The sequence below is a fragment of the Oryzias melastigma genome, linkage group LG7 (genome assembly GCF_002922805.2).
Source record: "Oryzias melastigma strain HK-1 linkage group LG7, ASM292280v2, whole genome shotgun sequence".
Lineage (NCBI taxonomy): Eukaryota > Metazoa > Chordata > Actinopteri > Beloniformes > Adrianichthyidae > Oryzias > Oryzias melastigma.
The window spans coordinates 1,778,197-1,794,863 of NC_050518.1; the positions used below are offsets into that span (position 1 = coordinate 1,778,197).

The 16,667-nt window shown below is 36.3% G+C and overlaps 1 protein-coding gene across 1 annotated transcript in view; it reads right to left on the reverse strand.

Moving 5' to 3' along the window:
- The window catches only part of soga1 (suppressor of glucose, autophagy associated 1), an 89,498-nt gene that overhangs the window by 57,325 nt on the left and 15,506 nt on the right, over window positions 1-16,667 (reverse strand). Inside the window, exon 4 of the mRNA XM_024292835.2 lies at window positions 8,540-8,689. Coding sequence (XP_024148603.1) covers window positions 8,540-8,689 — 150 coding nt within the window. The remainder of the gene's footprint in view (window positions 1-8,539; window positions 8,690-16,667) is intronic.

A 16,667-nucleotide genomic window follows, 5' to 3' on the forward strand; every position in this document is an offset into this window, starting at 1 on the left:
ACAACTTACACAAATTTAACACAACTTTACACAACGCGACAATGCATTCACACATGCATTATCGGAGGTAATGCAATTTTTCTAGTTTGGAGTTTAGCTTCTATTTTAGCTACATTCTAGCATTTTTGGCTAATTTGTTTTCTACTGAGGTTTTCATAGGCTAATTTGGAATTAAGCTAATATTTTAGCAACATGCTAACGTTTTTGTCTAATTTGCTATCTACTGATGTTTTTATAGGCTAATTTGGAGTTTAGCTTCTATTTTAGCAACATGCTAACGTTTTTGTCTAATTTGCTATCTACTGATGTTTTTACAGGCTAATTTGGAGTTTAGCTTCTATTTTAGCAACATGCTAACATTTTTGTCTAATTTGTTTTCTACTGAGGTTCATAGGCTAATTTGGAGTTTAGCTTCTATTTTAGCTACATTCTAACATTTTTGGCTAATTTAGCATCTACTGAGGTTTTTTATGCTAATTTCAAGTTTAGGTATTATTTTAGCAACATGCTAAAATGTTTTGTTAATTTGTTAACTACTGAGGTTTTTATAGGCTATTTTAGAGTTTAGCTTCTATTTTAGCAACAGGCTAATCTTTTTGACTAATATAGGTTACTGGGGAATTTTAGGCTATTTCTGAATTTATCTAGGATTTAACCAACAAGCTAGCTTTTGTGGCTAATTTGGCAACTACTTGTGTTTTTGGGCTAATTTGGAGTTTAACTCATATTTCAGCCACAAATTAAATATTTTAGCAAAATTAGCATGTACCAAAGATTTTTAAGCAATTTTCCTACAACATTTTTAGAAGTTTGGGTCAACTTCAGCGCTCCTTCATAGTTCTTTAACTAAATTCCCAGTCTTTTAGCAAATTTAATGTTTTGGAAACAGCTTTTGCATTTTCAGCAAGTCCTTTCAGCAATTAAAGTCAATAGCATCACCATTTTCAGCAAAAAGCTTAAGCATCTTCAACGACTACTTTAAACAAAAAGCATTCACACTAGCATTAGCACGGGAAATTACACTTTTCTAGTTATTTTTGCTACAAGTACACCTTTTTGCAAAAGTAATCCAGATATCATCAGTTTCCTGACAAAGGTGCAGAATTTCTCTCATTTCTTTCTTCCAATCAAAGCCCAAATTGTGTCTCCGCACAAATTATTTTCTCGAACACGCTCGTCATTCTGCCTCAGGTGTACAGTGTTTTCATAGCTGATGTCTCTCCCGGTTCCTCAAAGCTCATCTTTATTCTAATAAATCACTCTGCCCCAGATAAAAACCAAGTTTAAACCCGCTCTGATGCCCTGACCCATTTCACTACTCTTCTGGATCTCCCTGAACACAACACAGAGCGTTCATTGTGTCCCCGAGGCCTGCGCCTGTGGTACCACGACATGTTTGCTGCAAGCATGGAGGAGGAAGGGGAGAAGGACGACCAGGAGTTCATGCTGTACTGAAACACCTCACTGTTATTACAACGTTTTTTCCTTTAGCGTCAGCAAAAACATGATGAGCCCTCAGACCGCAAAAACCAAATCTTAGCAAAGTAAAAAGACCCTTGTTTCAAGAAGAATTGTCTTGAAGAAAGAATAATTGTTTGTGGCAAAATAATTAAGAAACCATGTCATAATGACTAGAGTTAGTTTTTTTTCCAAATAAGAATTCGTAATAAGACCATTTTACCTAAAATGTTGCTTATTTAGGGAAGATTTTTCAAATGTTAAGAGTTTTTGACCTAATTCTAGGTTGTCTTTTGTCATGTACATAGTTTTTTCTGCTGTTAATAATCTATTACCTAATTATGTAGCAATTATGCCTTAATAAATCATATTTACATTTTCTTTTGTTCAACTGTTTGTGAAACACCGATCAGCTGAACAAACTTTTGGACAGTTAGACTAAAAAAATAAGCATCACGGTTTAAAGATATAGGTCAGTGTTCAGACTTTTAGGCACCTTACATCATTTAGTAAAAGGTTAATTGAGGTTTGTTATTATAAAAACACGCCCCTGTTTACACCCTGGAACGGTCACTCCAACTGAGCTAACACACATGTAAGTGGTCTTCAAACTGCACCCTAAAGCCTCCAGCTACCCTTTTACCTCACATCCTCACTCCAAACAATGGACAGCACTTCCTGAAAATCAAAAATAACAGGGAACAGTTTCCTAGTAGAGAATTCAAGAAGGAGAAAGGCCTTTGAAAAGCAATTAAGGGAAATAATGCAACTTGATGCTCAAAATGATTAAGTTTTCATTTTTTTGTGAGTTCCCAGAACTGTATTAGGCATCAAGATTGATTGCAAATCAGAAAAATAATCCTGAAAAACATTTTTTAAGTGATTTAGCTTTGAGAACTGCTTTGCCCCCAGCCTTTACCTGCTGTGTATGTGTAGGACATTCGGTGAAGGCAGGTAGATGTACTCTGCAGTGAAAAACTGAGGAAAAAAACAAACCCTAACAAAAGCAGACAGGATGACCTTCTCATCAGCAACTGAATACTTCTACTTGTTCACACAAACACACAGGAACAGCACAAGGAACCTCCTGAGTGACCTTCAGGAGGAACACGCCGAGAGGTGGAGACCACTCCACTCCAGGAAGAACAAAGAACAGAGACGGAGCAGAGCGCCAGCGTGAGCAGGAAAGAAGAAGAAGAAGAAAGGATGCTGCATTTTTCTGTCTCTTCCCCTCTCAGTTGCTAAGGACTTTTTTTTTCCAGTTAGGGTTGTTATCTCCTCTTATATGTGACATCCCCTTATATGTTAGCACATTTCTAATATCTTAGAAATGTGCTAACATTTTTGGCTAATTTGGTATCCACTGAGGTTTTTTTTTTTTTTTTTTTAGGATCATTTTGAGTTTATCAAAAATTTTAGCAACATGCTACCTTTTATGATAATTTGACATTTAAAAATGTTTATTTACTGAAATACTTAATACACTTTAGCATTAGATTTTTTTAGCAAATCCCTTTAACAATCAAAGCAAATTACTTCAGCAACCACACTGAGCAAAAAGCATTCACACTAGTATTATCTTAGGTAACGCGACTTTTCTAGATCGACTTTGAATCTTCTGAAGTGTATCCATCCCATTTCCCATAAACCATCACAAAGACTCCTCCACCACTCCTCCTTTTTATCTAATCCACCCTTGCCTCCTGCAAAAGGTCAAACAGCTGGAATGGATCGATGGTTTTGGAATGTGAAGAGTGACGGCAGCAGACGGGGAGAAAGATGAGAGGAGAGCAGGACAGAGGAAGAGTGGAGGAGGAGGAGGGTAAGGCCAGGCTGGAGAAGGTGATGTACGAGGAACTTAAAAAAGGATAAAGGAGAGACCCAGTAGGAATAAAAGCCTGCATCAGCACCCTTTGAAATAAAAAAATGAAGAGACATGGACAAATTAGAGGGAATGATAAAATAAAAAATGAAGGGAGCAGATATGAGGATCAGAGGGGAAGGACGATGGAAAACTGGAGAAGGAAAAACGATTTAACTTGAATGATTGTTGGCGAGAATTGTATCAATTGTTGAGGCTGAGTTCACACCGCCCTCAACAATCAGGGACTCGGGTTTGGTAGTGACGTATAGACGGCGTCCCCTTTAGTTCATGGAAGTTCCAACCATTTGAAGGTGGATCATTAAGGAATAATTCATAATTGTAGTTTGTGTCCAGCCAGATTTATATGACATAGTCTTTAATATTCCATAATAGAGAAAAAATTGGAACACCTTTGACATTTTGCACCGAACTTCCTCTGACTGTATGTGGCAGACATGCACTAATAAACAGTAGAAAAAGAAAAAGAAGTAGAAGTCCATCCCTGCTTGTCCAGTGTGAACATGGACTGTGCACATGGTAAAGAACATGCTTTTCTTGAGCGAGTGTCAAAAGCTCAATGTGTAGGTAGTAGGGATGTCAAATATATTAGATTAGAAAATCGATTGGGCACTGGATAAGAAATATCTAAATTTTTGCATTTTTGGTAAAAGAATCAGACTGTAGCGTATCGCCAAAAAAGTTAGTTAAATCCTTTATCGATTCGTGAACCACATATGGAGATGCGTCTCGAATTGTGTAAAAGGGAAAGATACACATCCCTAGTAGGTAGCTTAGGAGATGAACTATTTGTTTTGAGAAAGAGTGAGTGTTTTATTTCTCACCCAAAGTGATCATATTTTAGAAAAATACTAAGCTTAACAGTTAAGACTCTTAAATTTATCAGACTGCAGTTTGCAACCAGCAGCACATTAGTACAAATATTTCCACTTTCACTAGTTAAAGATCATAAAAGAGCAAAGAGTCAAATTTACATCAAAGCATATTTTACATGGGGGCCAGCTAATATGATAGTTAGATCAAAAACAGATGATAGTGGGGGAAAACAGTTGAAACTGTGGCTCTAAATTCTGAGTACTGTGTATGGTACACCATTCAACCAAAAAAAAGAAATCAGAAAAGTCTTCCAAAAGCAGTCCACGCGTGTTTTAGGTCTGTTAAAGGTTTTTTCACTGTGTGCTGTAAATATAAGGCATATTTTAAACTTATTTGGGATTCATCTAATATTTTTGCTGGTAATACCATAGCTGTTTTAGCTGTTTTGTCATCTACTGAAGTGTTTGAGCTATCTTGGCATTTCAACTGTTATACTGACATTAATCTAAGTTTTTGGATAATTTTGGCATTCACTAAGGTTTATTAAGCTAGGAGTTTAGCTAATATTTTAGCTACATGCTAGCTATTTTGGCAAATTTACCCTTTTTTCAGTTTTTAGGCGATTTTGGAGTTTAGCTAATATTTTAGCCACATGCTAACTATTTTGGGTAATTTAGGATTTTTTTCAGTTTTTTAGGCTATTTTGGAGTTTAGCTGATATTTTAGCAACATGCTAACTATTTTGACTAATTCAGGCTTTTTCCCCATTTTTAGGCTATTTTAGAGTTTAGCTAATATTTAAGCTATATGCTAGCTATGTTGGCTAATAAAGGCTTTTTTCAGTTTTTTTTTTTGACTATTTTGCAATTTAGCTCATATTTTAGCCACATGCTATCTATGTTGGCTAATTAAGGTTTTTTTTTCCTTTTTTAGGCTATTTTGGGGTTTATCTTATATTTCAGCTACATGTTAGCTGTTTTGACTAATTTAGGCTTTTTCCCCATTTTTAGGCTAATATGGAGTTTAGCTAACATTTCAGCTTTATGCTGGCTGTTTTGGCTAAATTATACATTTTCAGAGTCTTGTAGGCTAATTTTGCATTTAGCCAATATTTTTGCAAGTTCTCAGATTCAGTGATTTCAGCTATCAGTCTCAGCGTTTTTAGCCATCAGTTTCATCATCTTCAGCTATCAGCACTAGCATCTTCAGCGGTCACATCCAGCTCACAGCATTAGCATTATAATACTATACATCTAGCTGTGAAATTGTGTTTTTCAACATTTCTAGAATTTCACTAAAGTTTTGTGCAATGTGAATATGACCAGCGAGTGAAATAAAAAACTCAAAGGGTCCAAAAAGTCCTCAAAGGAAAGGAAAAGGCCCAAACAGACATGACCCGTGTGCAGCACCGAGAAAATACACACAGTGCTCGAAATGTAATCGAAATGTTATTAATATTATTATTAATTCTTACTGCAAGTTTGAGCAAAAATGTTAGCCCCTGACAAACTCAAAAACTTGAAAGTTTGCACACAACTAGTTATTTATTTTTATTACATTACACTAGATTTAATAAAAGTCAGCTGAAACATTTGTCTTTATTACTTGCTGGTTAGCAAATAAAAGTTGTTTTTTTTTTCAAAAAAATGTATGTGATTTTGTAAGTCACAAATCATATATTAAACTGAAACAAAACCCAAAAAACAAGGTTTGAACCAAAACATAGGGAAAGTGAATTGTTAAATCCTCTGGATTTTGTCAGATTCAGAACACATAAATACATTAAATTAACTTAAAATATCAGCTAGCATGTACTAACTATGTTAGTGATTTGTTTAAAAACTTAATCAAGGAGGTGGTGAGATTACAAAAACTCTAAAATGTACTTAGTCTTTTTTTCATGTTAAAATATCCTTTATTTTACCCTTTCTTTAACATTGTTAATAGATCATAGGAAGGCTAAAGTGCAGCAGAGTTTCCTTAGACTCAGAGTTGGAGCATCGATGGAAAAAACCCTCAAAGCATAAATCAAAAAAACAATGTACTCCCTTTTAGCTGGAGCTGCTTCTGTACCAAAATGGCGAGAGGCAATAATTTGACAAAAACCATCTCTGTGCTGTTCTCGCTGGGATATTGATGCCTTGCAGCACAGTAAAGGTCTAGCCAGCAGACTGCCGGAGTCTACAGGCTGGATCTGAAAGAACATCGATATTTGTGCAGACTGCAGGCTTCTGCGGCTACATAATCAATGTTTCACTATTTTACGAGCAGCAGTTGCTATAAGTGTGCTTTGTAAGGCTTCTGGGATTTCACTGTGTGGACCTGTGTTTATGTTTTACATGCTTCTCAGCCCACGTTGTCCTCAGATGAACACGTGTGGTGTAAATATACACCCTGCTCTGTTTCATTACACCAGATCCAGCTCATCAGTTCTGTTTGGAGGTCTGCAGAAACCACGAGGTTTGCATGACAAAGCAGGACGGCAAACTTCACACTTCCTCTTTTCTGTAACTAAGCTGTGTCTTTGTGGTGACACTTTAATTTAAAGATGGGATTCATGAGAGTGGCACATTTATCCACAGCATGTTGTTATGAGTGCAAACACAGTTTTCAGCATCTAAAGGTTTCTGTTCACTCAACGGTCCTTCACTTCAAGGAACCAGACAAGAAATCCTGAAACAGCAAATGGAAACAGGTTCTGCAAAGTCCAAGCCGGGTAAAAAAAAAAAAAAACTTCTCTCGGCTTGTAGGTCATCTGGTTAGTCAACAATTTAGAGGTTGTAAAAAAGAGGAAAAATAATAAAAAGGGAAGTATTTCTTTGTATTTTGCAGCTTTGCTTTATTATTATTATTATCTGGCAGCAGCTGCTGTAGGTCATCAGGCAATAGAAGATGCTCAAGAGCACAATGTCAGGGATGAATCTGACTGAGCACTTAGTCCATCCATCCATCCATCCATCCACCCATCCATCCATCCATCCATCCATCCATCCATCCATCCATCTCCAAAACCCACTGAATCTTTTTTTTTGAGGAGGGGGGTGTTAGTATCTATCTATCCATCCATCCAACAACCAACAATTCATCCATCCATCCAACAATTTATGTATCCATCCAGCTACCCATCCACCCATCCATCTAACCAACTATTCATTCCTCCATTCATCCATCCATCCATCCATCCGTCCTTCCATCCATTTTCAGACCCCGCTGAATCTCCTTTGGGATCACAAAGCAGCTGAAACTGACCCGCCTACTGTCGGGCGAGGACAGGATTCACCCTGAATAGGTCATCAGCTGATGCAGGGTCACATGATCACACACTCACTCATATGCACTTCTCATAGCAATGAAAAGATTCTGATTGACCTATGAAGCATGTTTTTGGACTGTGGAAGGAAGCTGGAGCGCCGGGAGAAAACCCTGGCATCCACTGGGAGAACATTTAATCTCCACACTTTAAGACTTCTATGCCAACATTCAGTAGTTTAAAAAGTGCTAATATTTTCCAGGACATCTGTTTGGTAAGCGTTGAAGAGAATCTCGATTTAGTAAAAGAAAAAAAAAGCTTTTCTGACAATATTCTATAGCAAAGAAAAACTGTTCTAAAACAACAGAATCTAAGAGAACCCCAGAACAGACCTAATTCTGTCAAGAACAATGTTTTGATTGACCTAATGAAGCAAATGAAAGAGACAAAACAGAGTGATGGAAAGACTGATCATCTATTCCGGTTCTTTCTCATTTAGCCCCAAACTGCAAACTGGCAATTAGACCGAGAGAACACACAGTTCAGCCAGAATGAAGCCCACAGTCCTACATCTTCTGCCAGCAATCCAAGTCTCCATCCAACCCTGACCTACATGAGAGGCCTGCTTCCAAGCCAAGGTCACGACCTGACCATCTGACATCAGCGGACAATGAGCAGACGACAAGGAGAGAAAATAGAATGAACAAAGGAGGATTCTTTCTCTACTTTTTAATTATGTTAGACTCCACTGCTCGAAAAAAAGTGAAAATTCAATCAGTGAAAACATGGCGCCACATCAACGGATCTACTTCTGACTCAGGTAGGATGATTTATTTTCAGCCCAATTTGTCTTGACGTCAGTTTGCCCTCTTGGAGTGTTTTCTTGGCCACACTTGGTTAAACAGAAAAGTCCCTGGAGTGGCAGCTGCATGTCAGAAATAAAGTCAGGAGAAGATGAGATCTGAAGCAGACTCTCCAGAGAACACAAACAACATGGCCCAGCAAACATCCAGCAGACAGAAGGCTGAACCTGTATCCATGCAGCCCGTTCAAAAAAGGACAAGCTTTAGCTGCTAACATTTTGAGCTCGTCAGCCCACAGTGAGGCTTCAGACAGCTACACTCCAGCCCTACCTTGTCCACCTCCTGCTGCAGAACCTGTTTGGCCACCTCCAGCTCCTGCAGCCGGACTCTCAGCTCCTCGTTCTCCTGATCCAGGCGACTCCTCTTCTTCTCCACACTGTCCAGCTGGGTGTGGAGACGGATGGACACGTCTTTGGCCACCTGAGGAGGACAGGCGGCACAAGCAGGACGTCAGGCGGTGTTGAAGAACTCATTATTTTAAAATAAATAATAATAAATCAATTATTAATACGACGGAGTATTAGGGCCAACAAAAAAAAAGTAGTATTCCGATTTTTCTTTTTGTAAATTTACAACTTTATAGAAAAAAATGACTTTTAAAGTGATAAATATACAACTTTATTCTCGCAATTTAGCAGTTTTGACTTTTTTCTCATAAAATTACGAGATTTAAAGTTGTAATTTGTTTTTGTAAACTAGCCCTAATACTCAGTCATATATTAAAGCGATAGTTTTTGTACTAATCATATTCAATAAACATTCCACTCCAGTTTGATTCACAGAGATTTAAAAGGAGAAATACTCAGAAATGAAAAATCAAAATGATTTCTTATTATATTTGTTCTCTTTCATAAGACAAATGCCACACATGCATGTTAAAAACTAACAAAAAAGGGTGACTTTAAGGTCAAATATAAATAATTGATCAAAAGTTAACATCTGGATAATGATAATGTAAAAAGAAAAAAGAAAAAGAAATACATCTTGGACAAATGTAATATTTAATGATTTAAATGGGTCATTTTGTATATATAAGTGTTCATGTGTCTATATATTTACATGTGTATGTGAATGTAAAGTATGTGTACATTTATATAATTTCCTATCATTTTATGACTAATTATCCAGCGTTTGATATATTTCTCTACAGATACATTTTCTGTTGTTTGGCTTCTTCAGTTTTACTTTTGTTTTGGTATAAATAAAAAAATTCTAAATCCTAAACCAAGAACAAGTCAGACACAAATCTCCCAAAAGTACAACTATTTTAGGATGAAGATGATTCTTTCAAAATAATGTCTGAAAATATTTCATAAAACAGACGTTACAAGCTTTAGGAAGGGAGGAAGCATTCCATTAGAAAAGTTAAATTATTCTATGGCAGAATTTGTGCACAGATCATATTTTTTCTACGCAAAAGTTTTTAGAGAAGAATTTTTACCTAAGAAAGGGACTTTTGAGTTCCCAACTATCAGCTAAAACAGAACCAGAGTGAATTTATTCTAACATTAGTGTTCTTTCATAAACTGCATCGATCAAACTGTGGATTACTGACTCCGTCTCTGAGAAGTCGTGTCCGTCAGAGGAACATTTCTGCTCTGGATGTGTGTGAAGGACAAACAGCTTTCAGCCTTATTAGATCCTCAAAAGGTAATTCCGACCACGAGTGAATTCAAAGCAGAAGTGTTTGCATAATGTCGTCTCATGAAAGTCAGATTTCATTCACTCCAAGGACAGCTGCTCATTTCACGATTTTAATGTTGAAAACTAAATTCACTCCCGTGTCTTTACTGTCGACTCAATAAGGTCTGATTAAGAAGTTCTGAAAAGAAGTCAAGCAGCTTATAAAAAATACAATCAATTTCAATCTAACTTTATTTATAAAGTGTTTGTAATTCAAGTGCTACGTATAACAAAAGCTATTTTTACATAAAAACTAAAGCTAAAAGAATGGTGACACACACACACACAATGGACATCTCTTTGCATTTGCAGCATTCTTTCTGAATGTGTTATAACAGCTGGATTTCACCGTTATCAATTTGTGAAAAGTATTTTACCTTATATTCATCTAATTTGTTAAAAAGAAGTATGACTTAAAGTTACTGAGATTTAGTCTCATGAGAAAATTGTCCATTCAGTGTTTTGGTTTGAACAAAATCTGAGTTTTCCCATTTTTTTATTTAATTAAAAGCCACTTAATCAATTTTCCTAATTAGAATAAATTGCTTTGGAAATAATCAGTCACTTAAAAATGTCACTGACAAGAAGGTTTACGACTAATTTGTTTTTAACACTCAGCACAAGTCTTGATGATTAATTATTGACAGTCACTTCTCCAGGCTTATGTTTCCCATATGATTAATAGTGAATTAGTGTCAGGAGAAAACATCTGTCGTGGGATATTTACTGTGCAAAGTGAAGAACACAAATTCTCATTCATTCTAGTTTAGTCTAAAGGCAGTATTTTTTGTGCTTATCTGCAACTTATCTTTAGTTGTAAAGATGTATTTGTGTGTTGGGCTCTGAACGTCAGTCTGTTTGGGGGATTGAACCGTTGCCAATCTGCAGTGGAGTCCCACAATGCCCTTCTCTGTAGTTCAAACCCTTTCTCTTCCCAACAGCTCCACCACGCTCCAATTCATGTTCCTGATGCTGCGTTTATGTAGAATTCTGACGGGTCAGACGGGTCGCTTTAGTCTGGTTAAGTCTCCAGATCGTTCCTCGATCTTAGAAAATTAAAAAAATGAAGGGATGTTTTGTTGAAAAAATAAACTGTGGCAAATATCTGGTCGGCAGCTGAGTGTGAAGCGGCCGTGACAAAAATCATCACCTCCAAATGTTAGGCTACGGTTGTTAACCAGAAGAGAATGGAATGTCACCTCCTGATTGCCGTAGCGTGTCCTTAAATATCCCTTTTCTACCTTCATTAAGGCCCATGAAGCCCTTACAGTGGCATTCACCCACACAGACACACATTCACACTGATGGTGGCAGAGCTGCCAGGCAGGGTGCGAACCAAACCACCAGGAGGTTAGACATGAGACGTTGTGGGTGAGCGTGCACAACCCATAGATCATTGATACACTGTGCACTGGAGGTGTGAAAGTCATGATGAGTACATTTATTTAAAGAATTGTACTTTTTTATTACTTATTTAATTCGTTTTTATGTCTACTTCTGATTTTGACCTTATTTTTTCCATTATTAATTGCTGTATTTTATTCTTTTTAAATGTAACTTAAACAGCCGTGTTTTCCTCTGGAGTTTGGTCCTCACAGTGACTCTCTTTCTTATGGAGCGCGGTCGCCGCAGTGGGACGTCTGGGCTCTGCTCTGGATCCTGTAGTGACATCCTCTGTCATCACGAGTGGGTTGGTTGATGGTGTGGACAGATCCCCAAAATATCACTTCCTCAAATCAGCATATAGTCAGGATTTTATTTTAAGTTTTTTTTTTTTTTCATGTCATTTCCCGTTTCACTGTGTGGGGGATTGGGAGAAGGTATTCTGCGTTTTAGACTGTCATTTCAGATTGTTTTAAGTCCGTAAAGCATCTTGCATTACTGCTGTACGAAAGTAAAGTAAAGTTAGATTTAATTTGAAGTGGGGATTGACCGATTGTATTTTCAAATATATTTTCATCCTAAGCTTTCTAATGGACACTTAATGAAACATTTGAAAATTCAGAATTTCAAAACTAAAATCAATTCTGTTTACATTTTCACTATTTTTAATCTACTCAGGAATACATTTGTTTCCATAAATATTCATGTAATGATACAATTACATTTATGTTCATCATTTATTACATCTTCTTCCTGGCAAGTTTTCTTTTTATTATTTAATCATCAGTGTATGTGCATCCATCAGTGATGTTCCTAATAGTATCATTTCTGCAGCTTTTCATGACTGGACAGAAATATGAAATGTTTCTTTGCTCTAAAACATGGCTGCTTTTGCATGAAAAGTGCATAAAAGGTGATTTTGACATGTTTCTGCCCCCAAAGGAAACGTGTTTTGCTGTGTAGATACAAAATAAAGAGCTTTATGTTACATTTTAATGCTGTGGAGTAGTGAAGTCTTTTATTTTTTGAGTTTTGTCACTGGGAAAGCCGAGTTCACCATGGATGAAAAGTCATGCAGTCCACACTGGAAAGCATATCAGCACCAAGCTGGAACTGGTCCGGCCTCAATGCGCCATAAAGCTGAGAACATTCCATTATTAGCTCAACTATACGTTATTCTTCTGCATAACATATCACATATATAAATCACATGAAGAACTTAAACAAAAATAACCATCGGATGAGGAAAAGGCATCGACTGAAGTGTCTCTCCTGGTAGAAACAACATTTGAATCCATGTCTGCTATAAAGTTTCTACATGTCTTTAAGACATTGATATTTTTCAGCTCCATGTGGGGACGGCTTTCCTGTTTCTTCACTGATATTTAATCTACAAATACTGGAATTATTGTGCAAACACAAACTGATTAATTCCACGAGTCTGTCAGTCAGAAAAGTTTTGTTTTTGTTTTAGAGGTTTTGGATTGTAGCGTGTTGCAGCAGACCTGACTGCATTTAAATGGGAGTAGAGGCCTCATGTATCTTTCAATCCATGCAAAAATAGATCCCAGACGAGCTAAGACATGTGGTTTCTATCTGACATTTAAATAATCTGCAAAAACTTACTGCAAAAATGAAAATAATAAAAAATTTTAAAAAGTGTTTATAACACATTGTATAGTTTTATAAATGATATTGTTTTTTAAGGCTTTATTAAAATTTACATCAACTACATCTTAACTTCCTTGATGACTCATACTTCTATATTTTCTTCCTTCACTTCTCTGTATTTATGTGACTCCTACTGCATTATTCTTTAGTCTGTAAAAACATTTCACATCATCAAAGCAGTTATTTTAGCTTTAGGATGTAGTTAGATTACTTGTCATTTATAAGAAGTTTCTCCGATTCTAACAAATGATGGTAATAAGCAGAATTTCAAAATAAAATACAAAAAAAACATCAAGGAAGAAAAATAACAACTTTCAAGTTGGTAAAAACCATCTTTTCTGAATATTTTCCCAGGAGTGTTCACAAATGAATTAGCTTAAAATTGTATGTTGTTCAAATATATGATATTTAAGAGAGAATCTGGTGAAAAAAAAGGATCAAATATGAATAAAACATGAGGTTGTCTGCTTCGGACCCGCCCACCCTTCACCCCTCCAGACCTCTGGTTCTCTAAGTGACAGTTGGTGCAGTTTCTTATCACAAGGGTCTTTTTTCATGCAGTCAGTCGTGTCCTTCTCTGTTTGATTGCAGTCAACAACGAGAGTCTTGTCCTAAAGTCATCCTCGTGTCTGCACTAGTGCCACACACACGTAAACACACACACAGATTGAGAGGTTCATGTAGGAGCCCTCAGATAAGGACTGCAGGGAGAAACCTCGTTACAGAGAAGACCGTTATGGAAACAAAGCAGCTGTTTGTGTTGAAGTCGGCCTGGTGTCTGTGTGTGCCTGTTTATTATAGTAGGTGTCAAACTCAGCAAAAAAATAAAAAGCTTTAAGTAATTTTAGGCAATATGACGATACATTTTACAAGTGTTGACACTTCAGGTAAATGTCATTTCAAACTAAAGTTGAAGAAAAATAAGCGATGACATTTTGGTCAAACCTCTCAGGGAATCGTAACACAAAATAATCTATATTGTGATATTATATGACAAACCAATTTCCCCAGAAAAAAACAATTAAAACAACTATTTATTGGTTTTGTTTTAAAACAAAAACTGAATTATTATCACCTCTCTGTAGCAGAAAATGAAGTGGAGTTAAGAGTGGAATTTTTATGTGAGAAAAAGTCTGCAGAGTAAAGGAACAGGAAGTGTGGAAGGCCACATCTCCATGGCAACAACAACAACAAACACATAAGTTGAACTGTATTTTTTTGTTAATTCAGGCAGGCGTGTGGGAAAAGTAATAAACTGGAGCGCATTATAAATAATTGGAGGAAATGTCTGAGTGTGGCAGCAAGCACGGAGCAAAAGCTCAGCAATTAGCACAACCTCTGCAGTTCAGGCTCGTGGTTTCCACCTACTTTACCAAAACATCTCTTTTTTCGTCAAATGAATCAACCTTGATAAGCCGGTTTACGGACTTCCCAGCTGATAAATAGAAAATGATCAATTTGAAGGTCTAGTAACGCATCAACTTGGATAAACAGCACTGCAGCATCATGCATGCAGGTCACACACACACTAAGGTTCACGCATCGGTAGCTTGAGGGGTCCGTGGCGCTCCCGATTAGGCAGATGGTCGTATTTTGAGGGGTTCACCTTTATGTATTAATGAGAAAATGCATTCTGCTAGATTTAATTGGTCGAGCGGCTTTGAAGATGCGGGCTGCTTCTGCACATTGCCAGGGGACACCTCCACTTTTACCTGACAGCTGTGACAGGAGAACCTGCAACATCTGCTGAAAAATGCATGTGTTGTGAGGAGAGGAACAAGAAAACCTCGTCAGCTCCAGAGGGGTTTAAAATAACACAAACTTACTTTACTCTGGGAAAGAAGAAAACACATTTTCTGGATTGTGGCCGGCAGAATTCTGAGTTATTTTTCCTGTTTTAACATTTGTGCCTCCATCGTTCTATTATCAATATGGTTATTTACCTCAGCACTGCAGTTCACTGAGTTTATAGTACAACTGGAAATGATGACTCGGCAAAAACGGAAAATTATCTGACATCATGGAAGAATGGAGAGCATTGTTTTTTTTTTTTCGTTTTTCTAATGAGCAGGAAAAATGCTGACAGTGGATTTTTTTAGCAGAATAATCAACTGCAGATAACAAAGCTGGAAGACTGTTTTGACTCAGTGCAGCTAAATCATTTTACATCTTCAATCTAGACTAGAATCAATTTTTTATAGTAACATTAATATATAAATTGATAACATGACTTTGACTTATGCTAGTAACAGTGATAAATATTATGTGCAAAATATATTTTAAAATTCAAATAAAAGTATATTTAACTCATCAGTTCTATGCAGTTAGCTAAAAAAAGATGGATTTGTTTTTCTATTTTTTTTTAAGTGTGTGCAGAATACTAATTCTTGTTCAATTAACCAAAGGCAGAGTTTTTAGACTATTTTTCAACCATTTTTTAGCCAAGTTTTTCCTTAACAAGAATTTTAGTGCACACCAGCAACCTAAAACGTAAAACAAAAGAATACAAAGAACCTCTATAGTCGATATTAATGATGCACCAGCTCCTCCAGGATCTCACATGGAACTTCTGAAATAGTTTCAGCACCAAAAGCTTTAAGTTGCAGCTATTTTTCTTAAAAGTTGCAATAGTTTTCAATATTATTTCAGCTAACATTACCGGTACAAATTTTAAAGCAGTTGTTTTTCCCTCCAGTTGATCAAAATGTAATTTTATGTCACCTAAAAAAAAAAACAAATGAAAATCCTCTTTTTTAAAACTGTGATTAATTTTTAAATAGTTTTCATGCAAAAGCAACTGCTAATTTAAACAATGAAAAACTGCTGCTTTTAAACATAAAAGGACAAACCTTTTTATGTTACAAGTTAAATTATATCTTACAAAAGAAGTTAACATGCTGAGGTATTAGTCGATTTACTTTTGGCTAAATCAAAAATCCAACTTTAACAAAAATGTGTAAACATTAAGTTAATCTAAATGTTCTCCTAAATGTGTTATTGAGCAGAATGTCAGCTTTAAGTGTTCCTTTAACTGAACTCTTGACTAAACACAGATCATTTTAGCTTTTTTTCACTCCATTTCTCTGTACTTTTCGGTTTCTTGCTGGAGCTTCTCATTGGAGCACTTCATGAATGTAATTTAAACTGGAGCTGTCATTCTCTACAGCCACATTCTGGTTAACAGTAATACTGCAGCAGCCCCTAATGATACAGATGTTTAGTTTAGAGGATGTGACGTCACAGATGTTTTTCTTTGTGCCTATAAATAAAAGTGGCGTGAGAGAAAAAGACAGACAGAGAGAGCTGTGGAATGACAGCTGTTCTAGTTCAGGCTGTGATCAACTATCTTTGGACAGAAGGATGGAGACGGAAGGAAGTAAAGGAGAGTTAAACCTTTCAAACTGCAATAAAATCAAATAAAACTAGAAACATTGCATTACCTACTATAATGCAAGTGTGAATGCTTAGTGCTGAAAGTGGTTGCTGAAGATGCAGAAGCAATTTACTTTATTTGCTGAAGGGATTTGCTAAAATTCTAATGCTATATACAAAATACTAAAGTTGCTCAAGTATTTCCTTAAATAAAACCTTATTAGAAGTCAAAATATCAGAAAAAGCTAGCAGGTTGCTAAAATATTGGCAAAATAAAAAATAAATAAAA